Source organism: Scyliorhinus torazame, chromosome 14, assembly GCF_047496885.1.
Source record: "Scyliorhinus torazame isolate Kashiwa2021f chromosome 14, sScyTor2.1, whole genome shotgun sequence".
In the NCBI taxonomy this organism is placed as follows: Eukaryota; Metazoa; Chordata; class Chondrichthyes; order Carcharhiniformes; family Scyliorhinidae; genus Scyliorhinus; species Scyliorhinus torazame.
Window position 1 is genome coordinate 93,700,277 of NC_092720.1, and position 19,876 is coordinate 93,720,152.

General features: G+C 45.2%; 2 protein-coding genes across 2 annotated transcripts in view; both read right to left on the minus strand.

Moving 5' to 3' along the window:
- The window catches only part of mlf1 (myeloid leukemia factor 1), a 150,802-nt gene extending 144,539 nt beyond the window's left edge, over nucleotides 1-6,263 (minus strand). Inside the window, exon 1 of the mRNA XM_072474500.1 lies at nucleotides 5,935-6,263. Coding sequence (XP_072330601.1) covers nucleotides 5,935-5,969 — 35 coding nt within the window. The 5' untranslated portion in view covers nucleotides 5,970-6,263. The remainder of the gene's footprint in view (nucleotides 1-5,934) is intronic.
- A 2,791-nt stretch (nucleotides 6,264-9,054) lies between these two features.
- rsrc1 (arginine/serine-rich coiled-coil 1) overlaps nucleotides 9,055-19,876 on the minus strand; it is a 662,008-nt gene continuing 651,186 nt past the window's right edge. Inside the window, exon 12 of the mRNA XM_072474499.1 lies at nucleotides 9,055-9,350. Within this exon, the coding sequence (XP_072330600.1) occupies nucleotides 9,252-9,350 (99 nt within the window). The 3' untranslated portion in view covers nucleotides 9,055-9,251. The remainder of the gene's footprint in view (nucleotides 9,351-19,876) is intronic.

Genomic DNA, 19,876 nt, shown 5'->3' on the forward strand with positions numbered 1-19,876 from the left:
CAAGCTTTATATATGAATGTTGATTGATCTTTTGGCAGGAACACCAATGCAAAGTGGTATGTAACTAAATAGTATAAACTGAAAATCTTAAATCAGAGGCTTTAAAATCTATGGCATGACAGTCACTTCACTATCCTTTCAGAATGAGAGACATGCCAATTGTATAAGCCCAATACAAGCAACTATCACAGAAAAATTAACGAACTTTGGAAATTATTGCTGGATGAACAATCTTAATATCACTATACGACTTGGATTTTTTTTCTCATACTTGTACTGCAGCTTTTGGCAAGACAAACGTCATCATGCACACAACAATGCTGTGAAATTTTGATTCAAGTTGAGAAAACGCTGCAATTTAATGTAAAGTTAATGACATATGGCTGCTATTTCACATGGGTGGTGACAGAATCAACTATTTCCTGATAGATCTGATAGGTAAAAAAGCTATTTTAATGTAAATATTAAGACCCAGGTTTAATACCCATTTTAAAATGAGGATATCAGCACTCAACCTCAGGCCATTGCAAAACACATAGCTTCAAGAGACACAAAAAGCCTGACACATGCATAAACTAATTGGAGATAAAAACATTTTCACTAAGCAAGATGAAAAAGCTATTGTTCTGATGAACATATTTTCAAAGTCAGTTTGACATTAAGAAATGAGCCGTACCAGTAATCTAGATCAAGGTTGAAGTAAGCACCATAGCAACATGAAGGCATAATGTGTTCATAATGTGGATGAAGCAAAGTCAGCAGAAAACCAGTAGAAACCAGTCTTGATAAAAGCACAGAATCGCATTCCATAGCATACACAAATATTCAAACATGAAACATTCAGAACTTATGTTGCACATTAAGGATTGACAGTTAACCATCGAATCAAATGTATGTGATTCTAACCCAAACCAATTAGGACGACATAGAGGTGTAGGCAGATGACTAAAGACTGATAAGATTCTCCTTAAACATGATGGTCCATACGGCCATCTTTATCTAGGGTCATCCTATACTTTGATCTAACTACTCGCTATCTTTATTTTTCATATTTTCACTTTTCCACTAACTCTTGAAGGAAATGCAAGCTGTTTTGCCATAAGCAAGAAACCATATCTATATTATTTTGAAAGTAAAATTGTGTACAAGTTACTTCTCTTTAAATCCTTTTGCTAGCTGGACTTTATTGAGAATAGATTTAAGTTTCTCTCAATTGTAATCAAATAGAGGCAATAAAGATTCTTGTTTGCATCCGAGACGTTTAACTCAAATTTCGACTGAGTTTTAGTGTCGCAAGACCTCACTAATTCCACACGGTAGATCTCATCAGGTGGCAGCAGGAAATATTACACAGCTAATAATTCGAGAAAAAGGACTGAGACTACTCTGAAAAGAAATGGGAAGACAGGATCAAGTAGATTATCAAAAAAAGTCCAAACAATAAGTGGAGCCAAATCCACAATGTTTTATGCAAAAATGTTTAGCTAGCGTGTGAAGCATGTGGAATTGATGTGCCAAATGAAGGGAGGGTGACATTCATCTTGGACAGCAGCTCAAAATTAGTAAATTGGCAGCTTGTTTACATTTCACCCAGCTTTTATTTCCACGATGGAGCAATGGCCAGGCAGTGGCAAGGTGAATGGATCCAGGAGGAGCCCTTAAACTTCTGTGTCTGAATTGAAAAACAAAAACTCATGAGCTAAACTCCTGGGTACCCTCAAGCAGTTCCTTTGCCAGTTAGGGTGCAGACAAATTGGAAAGATTTTGTGACGTTTGTTTGATGTGTTTCTCCTCCAAATTTAGAAGCAGAGTTCTAAAACATTGATGGAATGATTCTACTCTCCCTTCCATGTCATTTCCCATGGTTTATTGTGCTAAATCAATTTCTTTCCCATTTCCTGCTGTCCATTCTTTCTCTTAATAGGTAACATGTTGCATGTCAGTGTTAAAATTCATTTTCCATCAAAATTGCAAATTTAGCCAATTTACCACTGGTTTCTGTATTCGGGTCAATCAGATACAACAGTTCAAGAATTAACTGTGACTGGTCACCTGTAAAGCCTTCCTGGAAATTATCCCATGGACAGACGCAGCATGGGTTCATAAAGGGCAGGTCATGCCTAACTAATTTAGCAGAATTCTTTGAGGACATTACCAGTGCAGTAAAAATGAAATGAAAATCGCTTATTGTCCCAAGTACGCTTCAAATGAAGTTACTGTGAAAAGCCCCTAGTCGCCACATTCCATGGCCTGTTCGGGGAGGCTGTTACGGGAATCGAACCGTGCAGCTGGCCTGCCTTGGTCTGCATTCAAAGCCAGCGATTTAACCCTGTGCTCAACAAGGAGCCAATGGATGTGGTATATCTGGATTTCCAGAAAGCTTTTGACAAGGTGCCACACAAAAGGTTGCTGCATAAGATAAAGATGCATGGCGTTAAGGGCAAAGTAGTAGCATGGATAGAGGATTGGTTAATTAATAGAAAGCAAAGAGTGGGGATTAATGGATGTTTTTCTGGTTGGCAATCAGTAGCTAGTGGTGTCCCTCAGGGATCAGTGTTGGGCCCACAATTGTTCACAATTTACACAGATGTTTTGGAGTTGGGGACCAAGTGCAATGTGTCCAAGTTTGCAGACGACACTAAGATAAGTGGTAAAGCAAAAAGTACAGAGGATACTGGAAGTCTGCAGAGGGATTTGGATACTTTAAGTGAATGGGCTAGGGTCTGGCAGATGTTGACAAATGTGAGGTTATCCATTTTGGTAAGAACAGAAAAGGAATTATTATTTAAATGATCAAATATTAAAACATGCTGCTGTGCAGAGGGACCTGGGTGTCCTAGTGCATGAGTAACAAAAAGTTGGTTTACAGGTGCAACAGGTGATTAAGAAAGCGAATGGAGTTTTGTCCTTCATTGCTAGAGTATGGAGTTTAAGACTCGGGAGGTTATGCTGCAACTGTATAAGGTGTTAGTGAGGCCACACCTGGAATATTGTGTTCAGTTTTGGTCTCCTTACCTGAGAAAGGACGTACTAGTGCTGGAGGGTGTGCAGAGGAGATTCACTAGGTTATTCCCAGAGCTGAAGGGGTTGGATTACGAGGAGAGGTTGAGTAGACTGGGACTGTACTCGTTGGAATTTAGAAGGATGAGGGGGGGTCTTATAGAAACATATAAAATTATGAAGGGAATAGATAGGATAGATGCGGGGAGGTTGTTTCCACTGGTGGGTGAAAGCAGAACTAGGAGGCATAGCCTCAAAATAAAGAGAAGTGAATCTATGGAATTCCCTGCCCAGTGAAGCAGTTGAGGCTCCGTCATCAAATGTTTTCAAGATAAAGAAAGATAGTTTTTGAAGAATAAAGGAACAACAGATTATGGTGTTCGGGCCGGAAAGTGGAGCTGAGTCCACAAAAGATTATTGAATGGCGGAGCAGGCTCGAGGGGCCAGATGGCCTACGCCTGCTCCTACTTATGTTCTTAAGTCCACCCTTTATTTACTCCCATTATCCTTCTTCTTCCAAAATCTTACTTGTTTAAAATCAAATTAGTCATTTGTTTATGGCATGTTCCTGTGACAAAAATGTTTTTTTTGCCTCTGCTAGAAATAATTTATTGGCTGTGAAGCACATTCAGACCATTTATAGACACAAATTCTTTGCAAGTTGTTTTGTTTCTTCACTATCACCGAGTCAACATGAACAAGTTCTTTTTTCCATGTATTTCATGGTTCCTGTATATAAAATAGCCAATAACTATTGTTGCTATATGCCATTTGGGTTGTAATTGGGGAGGTTTGAGTTCAAGTTAAATTTAACCCAATTAAATTATTGAATCTTATTGCACTAATCTTGATATCCCTCAAGGTTAGGATCATTGTCTTTGTTTACTTTTTTCATATTTCCACCAGTCCTTTAAATCTATACTACTCTTTGCATTTTACACGCTTCTTCCTTTGGCTTTGTTACCTCCCTGCTCTCAATTTGACCATTTTCTGAAAAACTCTCACCGTTCATGTGCAGTTTTGCCCAACATTTTTGACAAGTTTGCTGTCCCAAGTCTCTGCCTGATAATGTTAGCTCTTACCAAAATCTAGAAAGCAAGTTGTTAAATTTCTCCTTTTCAAATTTTGCTTTGAATTTGGTCATGTTGTGATCATTGCTAGATAAATGCTCCACTGCTATTAAATTTAAAAAGTCTGACATCACTCATTATTAAATCAAGTAAAGTCTCCCCTCAAACTTACTGTATCTTTTACTATTCTGAGCTTTTATGCTGTTTCCAATCCATATTCATCCATTAAAACAGTTTGATTTTGCCTCATTAATTTATAAATAGATTCCTCTGTCAGACCTGCAAACAATTCACATTTAAATTGGAAAACTTTATCAACTTTGCTACAGATTTCCAGCCTGCCCTCAGTTTCACATGCCCCATCTTCCTTTCCTTTCCCTTTCTTGATGTGTCTCCATTTGTGTTGTTAGGCTATCAATTAATATTCATTACATGCTTGCCAACTCCCACAGCTACCTGAACTACACTTTCTCACACCTTAACACCCGTTCCATTCTCTCAATTCTTCCATTTCTGTTCCATCAATTTTAGTGAGGCATCCTACCACACCAGCACTTCTGAGAAATCTTTTTTCATCAACCAAGGGTCCCCCTTCATCCTTGACTGCGTTTGTAACATTTTCTGTATTTGTGCACTCACCCCCTCCCTATTTCTCCAGGATAGGATTTCCCCTTGTCTCCATCTACTGCTGTACCAGCCCGCACATTCAATGAAGCATTTACTGTCATTTCTGGCATTTCCAGTGTGATTCCACCACCAGAAACATCTCCTCTCAGCATTGCCAAAGGGCAGCTCCCTCCACCATACCCCAGCTCATTCCATAATGACCCCCAATACTCAATTCTTCACACAGCACTTTTCTGTCTCCCTTTTTTAAAAATATTTTTTATTCTCCTGTTTTTCACATTTTCTCCCAAATTTACATACACCAACAATAAACAATAATCAGTGACAAATATGTCAATCCCCATATCAATAACAATGATCCCATCCACCCACCAGACCCCAAACATTAGCCCGCATGTTCTGATAAACAAATGACAAAAAGGAATCAGGAATCACCCAAAGTCACCATTAACACACAGCGCCCCCCCCTCAACTAATGTTCGATGTTATCCAGTTCTTGAAAGTGCATGATGAATAATGCCCATGAATTGTAGAACCCCTCAGTTCAAACTTAACTTTCTCAAGAGTCAAGAATTCCAACAGGTCCCCCCGCCACGCCAGGGCACAGGGTGGGGAGGTTGCTCTCCGACCCATCAGGATCAACGCACCCGTTTCCAACCCTGGCTGGTCGACACGCCGAATATGGCCCCCAGGGGGCCCAGGTCCAGTTTCACGTGCACCACTTTAGAAATTGCCCTAAAAACCTCCTTCCAGTAATCCTCGAGCTTTGGCCAGGACCAAAACATATGAACATGATTCGTGGGGCCACCCCCGCAACGCTCACACACATCTTCTACTCCTTCAAAGAATTGGCTCATCCTCGCCCTCGTGTGGTATACCACCTTCAGCTGTATCAGCCCCAACCTCCCGCACGGGGTGGAGGCATTCACTCTCCGGAGCACCTCACAGCAGAACCCCCCCCCCCCCCTCCCCCCCATATCCTCTCCCAACTCTTCCGTCTCCCTTTCTGAAGATGTTGCAGCCTGCAATAGCTAACCCATATCCATACCAGTTTCCTGGTGTGCCTAAAAATCCTCATGTTGGCGCTGATTCTTTCGCCAATTCGCTCAACTCAGTACCTTCCTTGTTCTCGACCTTTCCATTAGTTTCCCCTACCTACCCCTTATGACTTTGAATACCTCCATCAAAAAAAAACGATATCTCGGCAACTGAGGCAAACACTGTAACCTAAGCTTACGTGAAGAACGGGTCTTCTTCCATTGCACGGAACATGGTGCAGGGTTGTGTTTAGCTTGAGGGCTGCTGCTTGTTCCTGCCGCTCGGCTCGGCGTTTCTCAACGGCCTTGGTCTCGTGCACCCGCAGGTTCAGATTCCGCACCTTGCCCGCCCGCGCTCCCCCTTTCAGGTCGTATATAATCAGCCTCCGTCTCCCCAGCCCCGGGAACACCCCACCCTGCCTCTTTCCACCAATTCTCGGAAGAAATTGGATCAGTTTTGTTTTGATGCGCAACGCCAGCGTCGCTATGGCAACGCACACCCCGACGGGCGGGAGAGCTCAAGGTCAACTGCGGACTTGATTAGTGGAAAGCTGGCCAATCCGCTCGGCTCTGCCATAAACGGTTACCTCGGCAACGTCCAATCACAGGCTCCGTTGCCTCACGTCACAAATAGAGGGGAGGACGTCACAACAATGTGACATGACGCGATCCGCCGGCAAAGCCCACCACCGCGCGCTGGGGCCACACCGCGGGTTACCTGAAGAGGGCCGGCCCATCAATATATCCAAGCTGCACCACGGTCAAATGCTCTGGCCCCATACAAACAGCAGAAAAATAATTATACCACTAAGGGTACACCAAAATCTAATAAGACTTTAAAATTGACAAAACATTTCAATAAATGCGGAGATGTGGAGTGGAAGATGGAGCATGTGAAATTAATGGCAGGGTGGAAATTGGAAGCAGAGCTGGTAACATTTTCCAATTTAAAAGTGGTTTATAGGCCTCCCATTAGCAGAATCTTATCAATTTACAAATTAAAGACAAAATTTAGTAACCCCAAAATATCCATGCTAACCATGAAAATCTGACAATATGCACTACTTTACTGAGACCTGGGTGTCCTTGCACACCAGGCGCTAAAGGTAAGTGCAGATATAGCAGGCGGTAAAGAAGGTAAATGGTATGCTGGCCTTCATTGTGAGAGGATTTGAGTACAGAAGCAATGATGGCTTGCTGCAATTATACAGGGTCCTGGGGAGGCTACACCTAGAATATTGTGTGCAGTTTTGGTCTTATCTGAGGAAGGATGTTCTTGCTACAGAGGGAATGCAGCAAAGGTTAACCAGACTGATTCCTGGGATGGCAGGATGGATGTACGAGAGACTAAGTTGGTTAGGATTGTATTTGCTGGAGTTCAGAAGAATGAGGAGGATCTCAAAGAAACTTATAAAATTCTAACAGAACTGGACAGGGTAGATGCAGGAAGGTTTTTCCCGATGGTAGGAATGTCCAGAACCCGAACCAGGTGGTCACAGTCTGAAGATATGGGGTGGACCACTTAGGACAGAGATGAAGAAAAGTTTCTTCACCCAGAGTGGTGAGCCTGTGGAATTCGTTACCACAGAAAGTAGCTGAGGCCAAAACATTGTATGTTTTCAAGAAGCAGTTAGATATAGCACTTAGGCCGAAGGGGATCAAAGGATATGGGGGGAAGGCAGGATTAGGCTATTGAGGTGGATGATCAGTCATGATCATAATGAATGGCGGAGCAAGCTCGAATGGCCGCCTCCATCTCCTATTTTCTATGTTTCTAAACAGGAAAAAGCTTACAATTAATTAAATTATCTTGTTTCAATTGTCCCTGTCTTAATTGTAATTCTGGTGTATGTGACCAAGTTATTCTCACCATAGCAAAGGTGGCAATATTTTAAAACAGATTAAGTGATGACAATGGAGAAACAAATTTGGGAATCAGCAATTTCTTCCCCTGGATAGATTCTGCAATGTTAGAAGCATACAATTTCCATTTGGTACACACATTAATGCCATTTTTGTTTTGCACTGTATATTAACTCATAAAGAACAATATGACAACTCAAAAGTAAATACATTGGGCAGGAGGCATGCGTAATTAAAAGTTAATGTTTAGGTGTGGAGTGTGAATCTATGTAAATATTATTCAATCTTCACTATTCTCAATATATAGTTTGAAATTTGATATTCTCTGTAAGCAGATTATTAAACATGAATTGGGCATTGTGCAGCCTGTACTCTGCACTCATTGGGTCTGTAACAGGCATCATAAAACTTTCACAATTGCATTGGGCACTGTGCAACCGTCACAGCCTGCACCGGGCAACGTTCAACTTCACTATCTGTTTTGGGCACTATAAATCTGCACCCATCAGGCTTGCACCAGCCTCATGCAACCTGCACTGTCTGCACTAGTCGCCATGCGACCTACACTGGGTACGATGGAACATTCAATGAATCAGGCACTATTTGATATTCATTAGCAACATCAGGCATTGTGAAACCTTCACTACCTGCACCTGTTAATGCGCAACCTGCACAGGGCACCAGGCAACCTTCACTGGCTGCATCAGGCACTATGAGACCTTAACTGTCTGCACCCGGCACTCTTTTGTTTAAAATCAGATAGATTTAGACGATCCAGCCACCAACAAGATAAGTCTAATGGGGGAAGAGGTTGAGGTCATTATGGGGTGGTGGGGATTGAGAGATGGCAGCAGTTCAGATTATTTTTGAGGGGTACGGATCAGCACTCTTGCTCATCTTGGCCTCATGAAACTATTTTTTCGCTGATCTTTAAGGTCTCCACTTCTTGCCCAACAGGTTCTGCTCCACCCAATAGGCCATAAACAATGGCTTCAGAGTACAATGCATTCAGGAAACCCTTGCCTGAATCAAGCAAGCTCTTCTGCCACCTCTCAATCCAGCAGTTGAAAGATAGTGCTCTGATATAAACCAACTTTAGGGTTAGATTTTTAACTAGGCTTGTAATTAATACGTTTAATCAAGGAACAACTGAAACCAAAAATAATGAACTTGGGATTTGAACCGTTTTCATAAAGTATTATCACTATTTCTCATCTTCTGAACTCCCATCTCTGAAATGGATTTATTGCTTTTAATTTGTAAATTTATTTCCAACATTTTTCTCTAATTACTGTAGGATACAATATATAACCTAATTTGCTGCACCACGCAGCAATTTTCCTTATGAAGTCCTAGAGCAAGAATTTAAGTTTCTGTATGACTGCGAGCATGAACAAGCCACTCACTTTATCAATAATATCAAATGCAATATAACAAATGTAAAGATGAAAATGCTATGGATTTTCAAATTATTTAATGTAAAGTAATAGCTGTAACAAATTTGATAGCTTACTAAATCATAAAACCTTAACTTTGCAATAATTAGCTCTCTTCATAATGGAAAATCATACTTTTCAAGATAAAACAATGCAATGCAGTAATTTTACAACAAACATATTGGCTGATGGTTCAATCATTTAAGAAACATGAACATTCAAAATCCAGAGACTGGACTTCCCATTAATTTCTCCTGCCGCAGAGTGATTAACCTCTTGAACCACTTTTCTTCTGCTACTTTCTTGTCCATGAACAACTGTAGCAGAAGAACAAAACAAAGTGCAGAAATTAGTTCGAACAATGTACCATCATTGTATAACTCAATTTTCTTTATCGTGAAGCTCAGTTTTTGTGGTTGACGTTTATCCAATTTTTTGTTTTAAAGTGCAGCTGCAAGTTAATGAGAACTCGCGCAATATGCTCTTTCATCAAAGTTTCTGCGGTTGGAAGAGAGTGATGCAAACTTTGTGTGAATGATCTTCTAACTGGGGAATGTGAACCTCAATTTAGAGGCACCAAGCAGTGGATGGAAACAAAATGAACCATTAGCACTTTTCCCATGGTGATGTGTGGCAGAGGGGTCTCAAGAACAGAATACTGATAAAATATACTACTTTGAAAACATATCATAGAATCTCTACAGTGCAGAAGGAGGCCATTTGACCCATCGAATCTGCACCGACCCTCCGAAGGAGAACCCCACCCAGGGCCATGTCCCCGTCCTATCTCCATAACCCCACCTAACCTTTTGGGCACTAAGGGCAAATTTAGCATGGCCAATCCACCTAATTTGCACATCTTTGGACTGTGGGAGGAAACTGGAGAACCCAGAGGAAACCCACACATATATAAATGGGTGTCAGGGAGTTTAATGTCTTGCAGAATGTGTTGTTCCTTTGGTTTATCTTTGAAACTAGTGATAACATTTTCCTTTTATAAACTCAATGTTGCAGATGTCCATCAGGAGGAGTAATCATGAACAACAAATGTGAAAAATTGCCTTGTAATGTTAAAGCATTTATCCAGTATAATTACAAAGTATTTTACTAATCCTGCTAAATTACACTATGGAACCATAGAAAGGTGTTGGTGCAGAAAGAAGCCATTCAGTCCATTGTGTCAGCATTGTAGAAAAAGAGAAAAAATATACTAGCTGCTCATTTTAATCCCATTTTCCAGCACCCGGTCCAGCAGGTTACACCAAAACTAATAATTATTCACAAAACATCAAAATGGATATAATACTCTGTATAAAGGGCCCAATAATACTGAGTTCACCAGTTGCATAATTTATTGCTGTAAGTTTCATGATCTGCCAAGCATGTCATGGTTGCTTTGTCAGGCACTAGCAGTTAGTAAAGGGCTAGTGTTGCATACCAGAAACCTTTGCAGCTTGGGGGAAGGGGCAACATGGGGATGGTGGGCAAAGGAATATGGGAAGGAATAGCAAAGGGTAAAGAACAGTTTTGTTTTTAAAAGTTCAGTGGCAACCTTTCCTTTGGCACCTGTTTTAAACAGGCACCATGCAATGGGAGAGCTATTAATGATTGGGCCCTGAATATTGAGGGGATATATGACTGTCAAGAAGAATAAGAAGCTAGGTAAAGGTGCAAGGGTAGCAATGTTAATCAAGTATGGCTTTTGTAAAAAAGATAGAGATATCTTTGGTTCAGGAGATAAGGATATAGAATCAGTTTGGGTTGAGATGAGGAATAGTAGGGGGAATAAGTCAAAAGTGTGAGTGGTCTACAGTAGTAACCACAATGCAGGACAAAGTATATAAGAAGAAACATTGGGTGTTTGTGATAAAGGGATGATAATAATCATGGGTGATTTAAATCAGATTGACAATAGCAGCCTGGCTGCAGAGTTCATAGAATTTTTTCCAGAGAGTTTCTTTCAGCAGCATGTTCTGGAACCAACCAGTGAACAGGTTATACTAGATTTGGCATTATGTGATGTTATGGGATTAATTAATGACCTCAGAGTCACCCCTAGACAGCAGCGACCACAATATGACTGAACTTTACATTCAGTACAAAAAGTATTACAGTGGGTCTAAGACTAGCATTTTAAACTTCAATAAGGGAAACATTTTCAGCATATATGTAGGCATGAAAGCTGAGCTAGCTGAAGTCAACTGGGATACTAGGCTAGGGGGTAGATCAATAGAGAAGCAATTTAAGGGGATATTTCTGAATACTCAGGATAAATATATTCCTACTATAAAGAAAAATTCTAAAGTGAGGACCAACATCCATGTCAACTAAAAATATTAGGGGAACATCAAACTTAAGGAAAAAGCATCTAACTGGTCAGGCGATTGGTCAGAATGTAAAGAATGCCAGAGAATGACTAAAACGCTCATCAATAGAAATACATTTGATTTTGAGAAGAAGCTGGCTGGAAATGTAAAAATGAAAGCAAGAGTTTCTACAGGTGTTTAAATAGGAAAAAGGTAAGTAGAGTGAGCGTTGGTCCTCTAGAGAATGACAATGGGGAGTTAATAGTAGATAATAAGGAAGTGGCAGCTGAAATGAGCAAACATTTCATTTCTGTCTTCACCATAGAGGATACAAAAACATTCCAGTAATAGCTACAAATCAGGAGGTGGCGGGAAGAGAGAAGCCTGGAATCATTGAATTCCTACAGTGTAGAAGGAGGCCATTCGGCCCATCAAGACTGCACTAACCCTTCGAAAGACCATCCCCCATCCCTGTAACCCCACCCAACCGTTGGACACTGCGGCAATTTAGCTTGGACAATCCACCTAGCCTGCACATCTTTGGGCTGTGGGAGGAAACCAGAGAACCTGGAGGAAACCCACGCAGGAATGGGGAGAAAGTGCAAACTCCACAAAGACAGTTATCCAAGATCAGAATCGAACCCGGATCCCTGGCGCTATGAGCCAGCAGTGCTAACTACTGTGCCACTTGGTGAAATTATACACGAGAGAGGCTGTACTGAGCAAACTGATAAAGCTGCAGGCTGACAAGTCTCCGGGTCCTGATGAACTTCCTCCTAGGGTCTCAAAAGAGGTGACTAATGAGGTAGAATATTGGTGTGTTTGTTTTCGAAAATTCGCTGGATTCTAGAAAGATTTAATCAGACTGGAAATGAGCAAATATAATCCCTCTATTCAAGAAGGGAGAGAGGCAGAAAAGGGGATACTCTAGGTCAGTTAGCTTGACATATGTCCTGGGGAAGGTGTTGAGAGTCGATCATTACACTTCTGGTTGCGGCTATGCCTAGGTAGGTCGCACGTTCGGCAGCTCCCGCCGGGAAGGGACTTTTGGGCTCTCCAGAGGGGCCCCAACGGCAGTTGTTCGACGGCTTCCAGTGTGGGAAGGTGACAGCAAGGTCCCCCCGACATTATATGGATTGGACCAGGAGTGGAGCGGTTAAAAAAGTGATCCTGGGGCAGCGAAAAGTGCGAGGGAGGAAAAGCAAGGTGGCGGCAGGTGAAGACCAAGCAGCGTGGGCGCAGTGGTCGCAGGAGCAGCAGGAGTTTCTTAAACGCTGCTTTGAGGAGCTGAAGACAGAAATGCTGGTGCCAATGAAGGAGGCGATTGAGAAGCTTGTGGAGACCCAGAAGGCCCAAGGGGAGGCGATCCGGGAGGTGCAGCAAAAAGCCTCGGAGAACGAGGATGAGATCTTGGGCCTGGCGGTGAAGGTGCACGAGGCGCTGCACAAGAAGTGGGCGGAAAAATTCGAGGACCTGGAGAATAGGTTGAGGAGGTAGAATCTTCGGATTCTGGGTCTCCCTGAAGGAGTGGAGGGGCCTGATGCCGGGGCATATATGAGCACGATGCTCAATTCGCTGATGGGTGCGGGAGCTTTCCCGAGGCCCCTGGAGCTGGATGGGGCTCATCGGGTCCTGGCAAGGAGACCCAAAGCCAACGAGCCGCCAAGGGCTGTAGTGGTGAGGTTCCACCACTTTATGGACAGAGAGTGTGTCCTAAGATGGGCCAAAAAAGAGTGGAGCAGCAGGTGGGAGAACACGGAGATCCGAATTTACCAGGACTGGAGTGCGGAGGTGGCTAAGAAGAGGGCTGGTTTCAATCGGGCTAAGGCGGTGCTCCATCGGAAGGGGGTGAAGTTCGGTATGCTGCAGCCAGCGCGATTGTGGGTCACGTCCAAGATCGGCACCACTATTTTGAAACGCCCAATGAGGCATGGAACTTTATACAGACTGAAAAGTTGGACTCAAATTGAGGGTTTGTCGTGGGGGGATGTTTACTGTGTTTATTGCGTTTGGGGAATGTTCTCTTGGTTTGAGTGCTGGGTGGGGATGGGTGAATGGATTTGATGTGGGGGCTGTGGGAGAGTGTCGATGTTGGAGGGGCAGGGCCCCACAGAGGAAGAAGCGGAGTGGAGGCCCGGGGATGGGGAATTGGGGTAAGGCCGCACAAAGGAGCTGTGCCAGAGGGGGCGGGGCCGGATCAGGAAAGCACGGGTTTTATCCCACGTTAGGGAAGGATGGGGGTGGGGGGGGGGGGGGAGGGCAGTGCTGGAGAGGAGCGCACACTGACTGCCAAGGGGTGGGGGGATTCTCACACAGGGGGGTCTATGGAATGGCGGGAGAGGCCGGGGTCAGCAGACTTACGGGAGTGTCATGGGGGGAGCAAAATGGCTAGATGTGGATCTAGCAGGGGGAGTGGGGGAACAGGGTTGCTGCTGCATTGGCCAAAGGGGAGCTGGAAGTAAGAGAGGTAGTCGGGGCGGGGGTCCGCCGCCTGGGGGACTTGAGGGTGCGGGAGGCGCGGGCACGTGGCTGGCCTAGAAAAGGAGATGGCTAGTCGGCAGGGGGGGGGCGAGTTGCCCCCCAATCCGGCTGATAACTTGGAATGTGAGGGGCCTGAACGGGCCGGTCAAGAGGGCCCGGGTGTTCGCGCACATAAATGGACTGAAGGCAGACGTGGTTATGCTCCAGGAGACACATCTGAAGGTGGCAGATCAGGTTAGGCTGAGAAAGGGATGGGTAGGGCAGGTCTTTCATTCAGGGCTGGATGCGAAGAACAGAGGGATTGCAATACTGGTGGGGAAGCGGGTGTCGTTTGAGGCACTGAATATTGTAGTGGATAATGGAGGTCGATATGTGATGGTGAGCGGTAGGTTGCAGGGGGTGTGGGTGGTACTGGTGAACGTATATGCCCCGAATTGGGATGATGCCGGATTTATGAAACGCATGCTGGGTCGGATTCCGAATCTGGAGGTAGGAAGCTTGATAATGTGGGGGGACGTCAACACGGTGCTGGACCCAGCACTGGACCGTTCTAGGTCCAGGACGGGAAAGAGGCCGGCTGCGGCCAAGGTGCTCAGAGGGTTTATGGACCAGATGGGGGGAGTGGATCCATGGAGGTTTGTCAGGCCGCTGGCCAGGGAATTTTCCTTCTTTTCCCACGTCCAGAGAGCCTACTCCCAGATAGATTTTTTTCATTTTGAGTAGGGCGCTAATCCCGAAAGTGGAAGGAACGGAATATTCGGCCATAGCCATTTTGGACCACACCCCGCATTGGGTGGAGCTGGAGTTGGGGGAGGAGAGGGACCAGCGCCCGCTGTGGCGCCTTGATGTGGGACTATTGGCGGATGAGGGTGTGTGCGGGCGGGTGCGGGGTGCATTGAAAGATATTTGGAGGCCAATGACAACGGGGAGGTGCAGGTGGGGGTAGTCTGGGAGGTGCTGAAGGCGGTGGTCAGGGGAGAGCTAATCTCCATTAGGGTCCACAGGGAGAAGAGGGAGGGGAGGGAGAGGGAGAGGTTGGTGGGGGAGATTTTAAGGGTGGACAGGAGGTATGCAGAGGCCCCCGAAGAGGGGCTACTCAGGGAGCGACGGAACCTCCAGACGGAGTTTGACCTGTTGACCACGGGGAAAGCAGAGGCACAGTGGAGGAAAGCGCAGGGGGCGACGTATGAGTATGGGGAGAAGGCGAGTCGGATGCTGGCACATCAGCTTCGTAAGAGGTAGGCAGCGAGGGAGATTGGTGGAGTTAAGGATAGAGGGGGGAATACGGTGCGGAGTGAATAAACAAGGTATTTAGGGACTTCTATGGGGACCTGTATAGGTCTGAGCCCCCAGCGGGGGAGGAGGGGATGCGACGATTCCTAGATCAGCTGAGGTTCCCAAGGGCGGAGGAGGAGGAGGTGGCTGGTTTGGGGGTGCCGATTGGGCTGGAGGAGCTGGTTAAAGGATTGGGGAGCATGCAGGCGGGGAAGGCCCCGGGGCCGGATGGGTTCCCGGTTGAATTCTACAGGAAATAAGTGGACCTGCTGGGCCCGTTGCTAATGAGGACTTTCAATAAGGCGAGGGAGGGGGGGACCTTGCCCCAGCAATGTCTAGGACGCTGATTTCTTTGATCCTGAAGCGGGACAAGGATCCACTGCAACGTGGGTCGTATTGACCGATCTCGCTCCTCAATGTAGATGCTAAGTTGCTGGTGAAGGTGCTGGCTACGAAAATTGAGGACTGTGTCCCAGGGGTGATTCATGAGGACCAGACGGGATTTGTGAAGGCTAGGCAATGTGATTATGATGCTCCCGGTGGAGGAGGAAGCGGAAGTAGTGGCAGCTATGGACGCGGAGAAGGCCTTTGACCGGGTGGAGTGGGAGTATCTTTGGGAAGTGTTGCGGATGTTTGGGTTCGGGGAGGGGTTCATCAGTTGGGTCAGGCTGCTATATAGAGCCCCGGTGACGAGTGTGGCTACGAATCGGCGGAGGTCGGAGTACTTTCGGCTGTACCGGGGGACGAGGCAGGGGTGCCCCCTATCCCCCTTGTTGTTTGCACTGGCAATTGAGCCTCTGGCCATGGCACTGAGGGAGTCCAGGAAATGGAGGGAACTGGTCCGGGGGGGGGGGGGGGGGGGGGTGGGGGAAGAAGAGGAACACCAGGTGTCGTTGTATGCTGACGACCTGTTGCTGTATATGGCAGATCCAGTGGAGGGGATGGCGGAGGTCATGCGGATCCTAAGGGAGTTTGGGGACTTTTCGGGGTATAAACTCAACGTAGGGAAGAGTGAGCTCTTTGTGGTGCATTCAGGAGACCAGGGAAGGGTGATAGACGAGCTACCACTGAAGAGAGTGGAAAGGAGCTTTCGGTATCTAGGGATCCAAGTAGCTAGGAGTTGGGGGGCCCTGCACAGGCTCAATTTGACTCGGTTGGTGGAGCAGATGGAGGAGGATTTTAAAAGTTGGGATATGCTGCCACTCTCGCTAGCGGGTAGGGTGCAGTCAGTCAAAATGACGGTCCTCCCGAGGTTTCTCTTTGTGTTCCAGTGCCTTCCCATTATGATCCCCAAGGCCTTTTTCAAACGGGTAAGTAGGAGCATCATGGGTTTTGTGTGGGCGAATAAGACCCCGAGGGTGAAGAGAGTGTTTCTGGAGCGTAGCAGGGACAGGGGGGGCTGGCGCTGCCGAATTTGTGCGGCTATTATTGGGCAGCCAATGTGGCGATGATCCGTAAGTGGGTAATGGAGGGAGAGGGGGTGGCGTGGAAGAGGCTAGAGATGTGGGCACGAGCCTGAGGGCGCTGGTGACGGAACCGCTGCGCTCCCGCCGACAAGGTACACCACATGTCCGGTGGTGGTGGCGACGCTGAAGATCTGGGGGTAGTGGAGGCGACACAGGGGCGAGGTGGAAGCCTCGGTTTTGTCCCCGATTCGGGAGAATCATCGGTTCGTCCCAGGAAGGATGGATGGGGGGTTTCGGAGCTGGCATCGGGCAGGGATTAGAGGAATGGGGGACCTGTTCATCGATGGGACGTTTGCGAGCCTAGGGGCGCTGGAGGAGAAGTTTGGGCTATCCCCAGGAAACGCTTTCAGGTACATGCAAGTGAGGGTGTTTGTGAGGCGGCAGGTGAGGGAATTCCCGCTGCTCCTGGCACAGGGGTTCAGGACAGGGTGATTTTGGGTGTATGGGTTGGAGAAGGCAAAATTTCAGCGATTTACCATGAGCTGAAGGAAGAGGAGGAGGCCTTGGTGGAGGAGTTAAAGGGCAAGTGGGAGGAGGAGCTGGGGAAGGAGATAGATGAGGGTCTGTGGGCTGATGCCCTGAGTAGGGTTAATTCTTCCTCCTCTTGTGCCAGGCTCAGCCTAATACAATTCAAAGTTACTCACAGAGCGCATATGACAGGGGCGAGGTTGTGTAGGTTCTTTGGGGTGGAGGACAGATGTGGGAGGTGCTCGGGAAGCCCGGAAAATCATGTCCATATGTTCTGGTCGTGCCCAGTACTGGATGGGTTTTGGAGGGGTTTTGCGAGGACTATGTCCAAGGTGGTGAAAGCCCGGGTCAAGCCGAGCTGGGGGTTGGCATTATTTGGGGTAACGGATGAGCCGGGAGTGCAGGAGGTGAAAGAGGCCGGTATTCTGGCCTTTGCATCCCTGGTAGCCCGGCGGAGGATTTTGCTATTATGGAAAGATGCGAAGCCCCCTCGTGTGGAAGCTTGGATCAATGACATGGCAGGGTTCATCAAGCTGGAGAGGATAAAGTTTGCCTTGCGAGGGTCTGTGCAGGGGTTCCTCAGGCGGTGGCAACCGTTCCTAGACTATCTCGCGGAGCGTTAGGAGGAGGTCAGCAGCAACAGCAGCCCAGGGGTGGGGGGGGGGGCTTCTTTTGGGGGGGCGTTTGGGTGGGTGGGGGGAGGGTTCCCTCTTGGTGTTTTTAAATGTCATATGGGGGGTTATTGTATATGGGGGAAATCCAATGTATAATTTTTGATTGTTGTGTTCTTGTTTCTTTTTGTTGGGGGAGGTGGGGTTGTTGAAAATCTGTTGAAAAATTTGAATAAATATATTTTTAAAAAAGAGTCGATCATTAAAGAATTTTTATCTGGACACTTGGAAAAACTCAAGCTAATCAGGAAGAGTCAACCTGGTTTTGTGATGGAGAAATCATGTTTAACCACTTTATTAGAGATCTTTGAAGGAGTAACATGCGCTGTGAATAAAGGGGAGTCTGTAGACGTACTATATTCGGATATCCAGAAGGCACTTGATAAGTTGCCACATCGAAGGTTACTGCGGAAAATAAAAGCTGACAGTGTAGGGGGTAACATATTAGCCTGGATTGAAGATTGGCTGGCTGGAAGAAATTGTCTGATTAGCAGGATGTGACGAACGGAATCCCACATGGATCTGTGCAGGGGCCTCAATTTTCTACAATTGACATCAATGACTTCGATGAGGGGAGTGAAGGCATGGTTGCTAAATCTGCAGACAATACAAATACAAGTCAGAAACAATGCTGAGAAGAAGATATAAGGAGTTTGCAGACAGATATAGATAGGTTGAGTGAGTCAACCAAAATCTGGCAGATAGAGAATAATGTGGGAAAATGTGAACTTCTTCACTTTACCAGGAAGAATAAAAAGCAGAGTATTACTTAAATGGAGAACAGCTGCAGAATTAGGAGATGCAAAAGGATCTAGATGTTCTTGTGCATGGGTCACAAAACGTAAGAATCCAAGTAGGCTAATAGAATGCTATTCTTTAATTATAAGAAAAAATGAACATAATAGTAAGGATGTTATGCTTCAGTTATGTACCGCATTGGTGAAATTGCATCTTGAATATTGTGTGCAGTTCTGGTCTCCTTATTTAAGGAAGGAAGTAAATGCATTGGAAGCGGTTCAGAGGAGGTTGACTAGATTGATAACTTGAGTGAAGTCTGATACAGATAGGTTGGAAAGACTGGGCTTGTTTCCGCTGGAGTTTAGTAGAGTGAGGGGTGGCTTGATTGAAGGATATAAGATCCTGAATGGTCTTCTCAAGGTGGATGTGGAAAGGATTTTATTTTGTCCTGTGGCTGAGTCCAGAACTAGAGGGCACTGTTTTAAAATTAGGGGTTGCCCTTATGGAACACAAATGAGGAGAACTATTTTCTCTCAAAGGTTTGTGCGACCTTAGTGGTGGAAGTGTGGGTCATTGAATAGTTTTAAGACAGGTATATAGATTCTTGTTAGGCAAGAGAATCAAAGGTAATCGGGAGTAGGTAGGAATGTAGAACTCGAAACACAAACAGATCAGCCTTGATCTTATTGAATGGCTGAGCAGGCTTGAGGTGCCAAATGGTTACTTCTGCTCCTATTTTCTATATTCGTATTAAAGCATTTTAGCTGTCATTATTTAGTAACCATCTCATTTGGATGATACCAGGGCCTAACATGCCATTGCTTAACTTATGTAGGCTCCCAAATTGTCTTTGTGCTTGCTATCTATACTGGAGAACAATGAATGCTTCACATAAATTTGCAAGTTGCAAATACCTGCAGCCAATTTTTCATATTGCCCACCTTCATTATATTTAATATAAAAGTGTGAATGTCGATATAATAAAAGAATACATTGACACCAAAGTGTTCATGGGAAAGATATTGCGATGGGATTATTTAAATAACTGGAACAGGATTTGACTGCCTATTTCACTGATATGCGATTCAGGACTTCAATCATTATGCATCAACTAAATCAGAGCAAGTGCTATTTAAATCATTCTTTCATCCTTGGTGCCAGTACATGATTTCTTTAGAATGTTTTGGTCTGTATGTTTGGATCCTATTAGTTGTAGTCTAATTCAAATGGCAAGTTGGGCATTAAATACTGTTAATACTTATTAAATGCATGAGTAATGAGAGTTTTGATTGACTGGTAGAGATGTTTGATTAGGAAGTAGGAGACTCCTCATTGTTTGAGTAAGCCCAACATGTGAATTATTTCAAAGGTCGCATTTTTTGCAGCTAAATCCATGCTAAGAAACTTGATTATATTGAAGGAGGAGAGCACGCTGCTG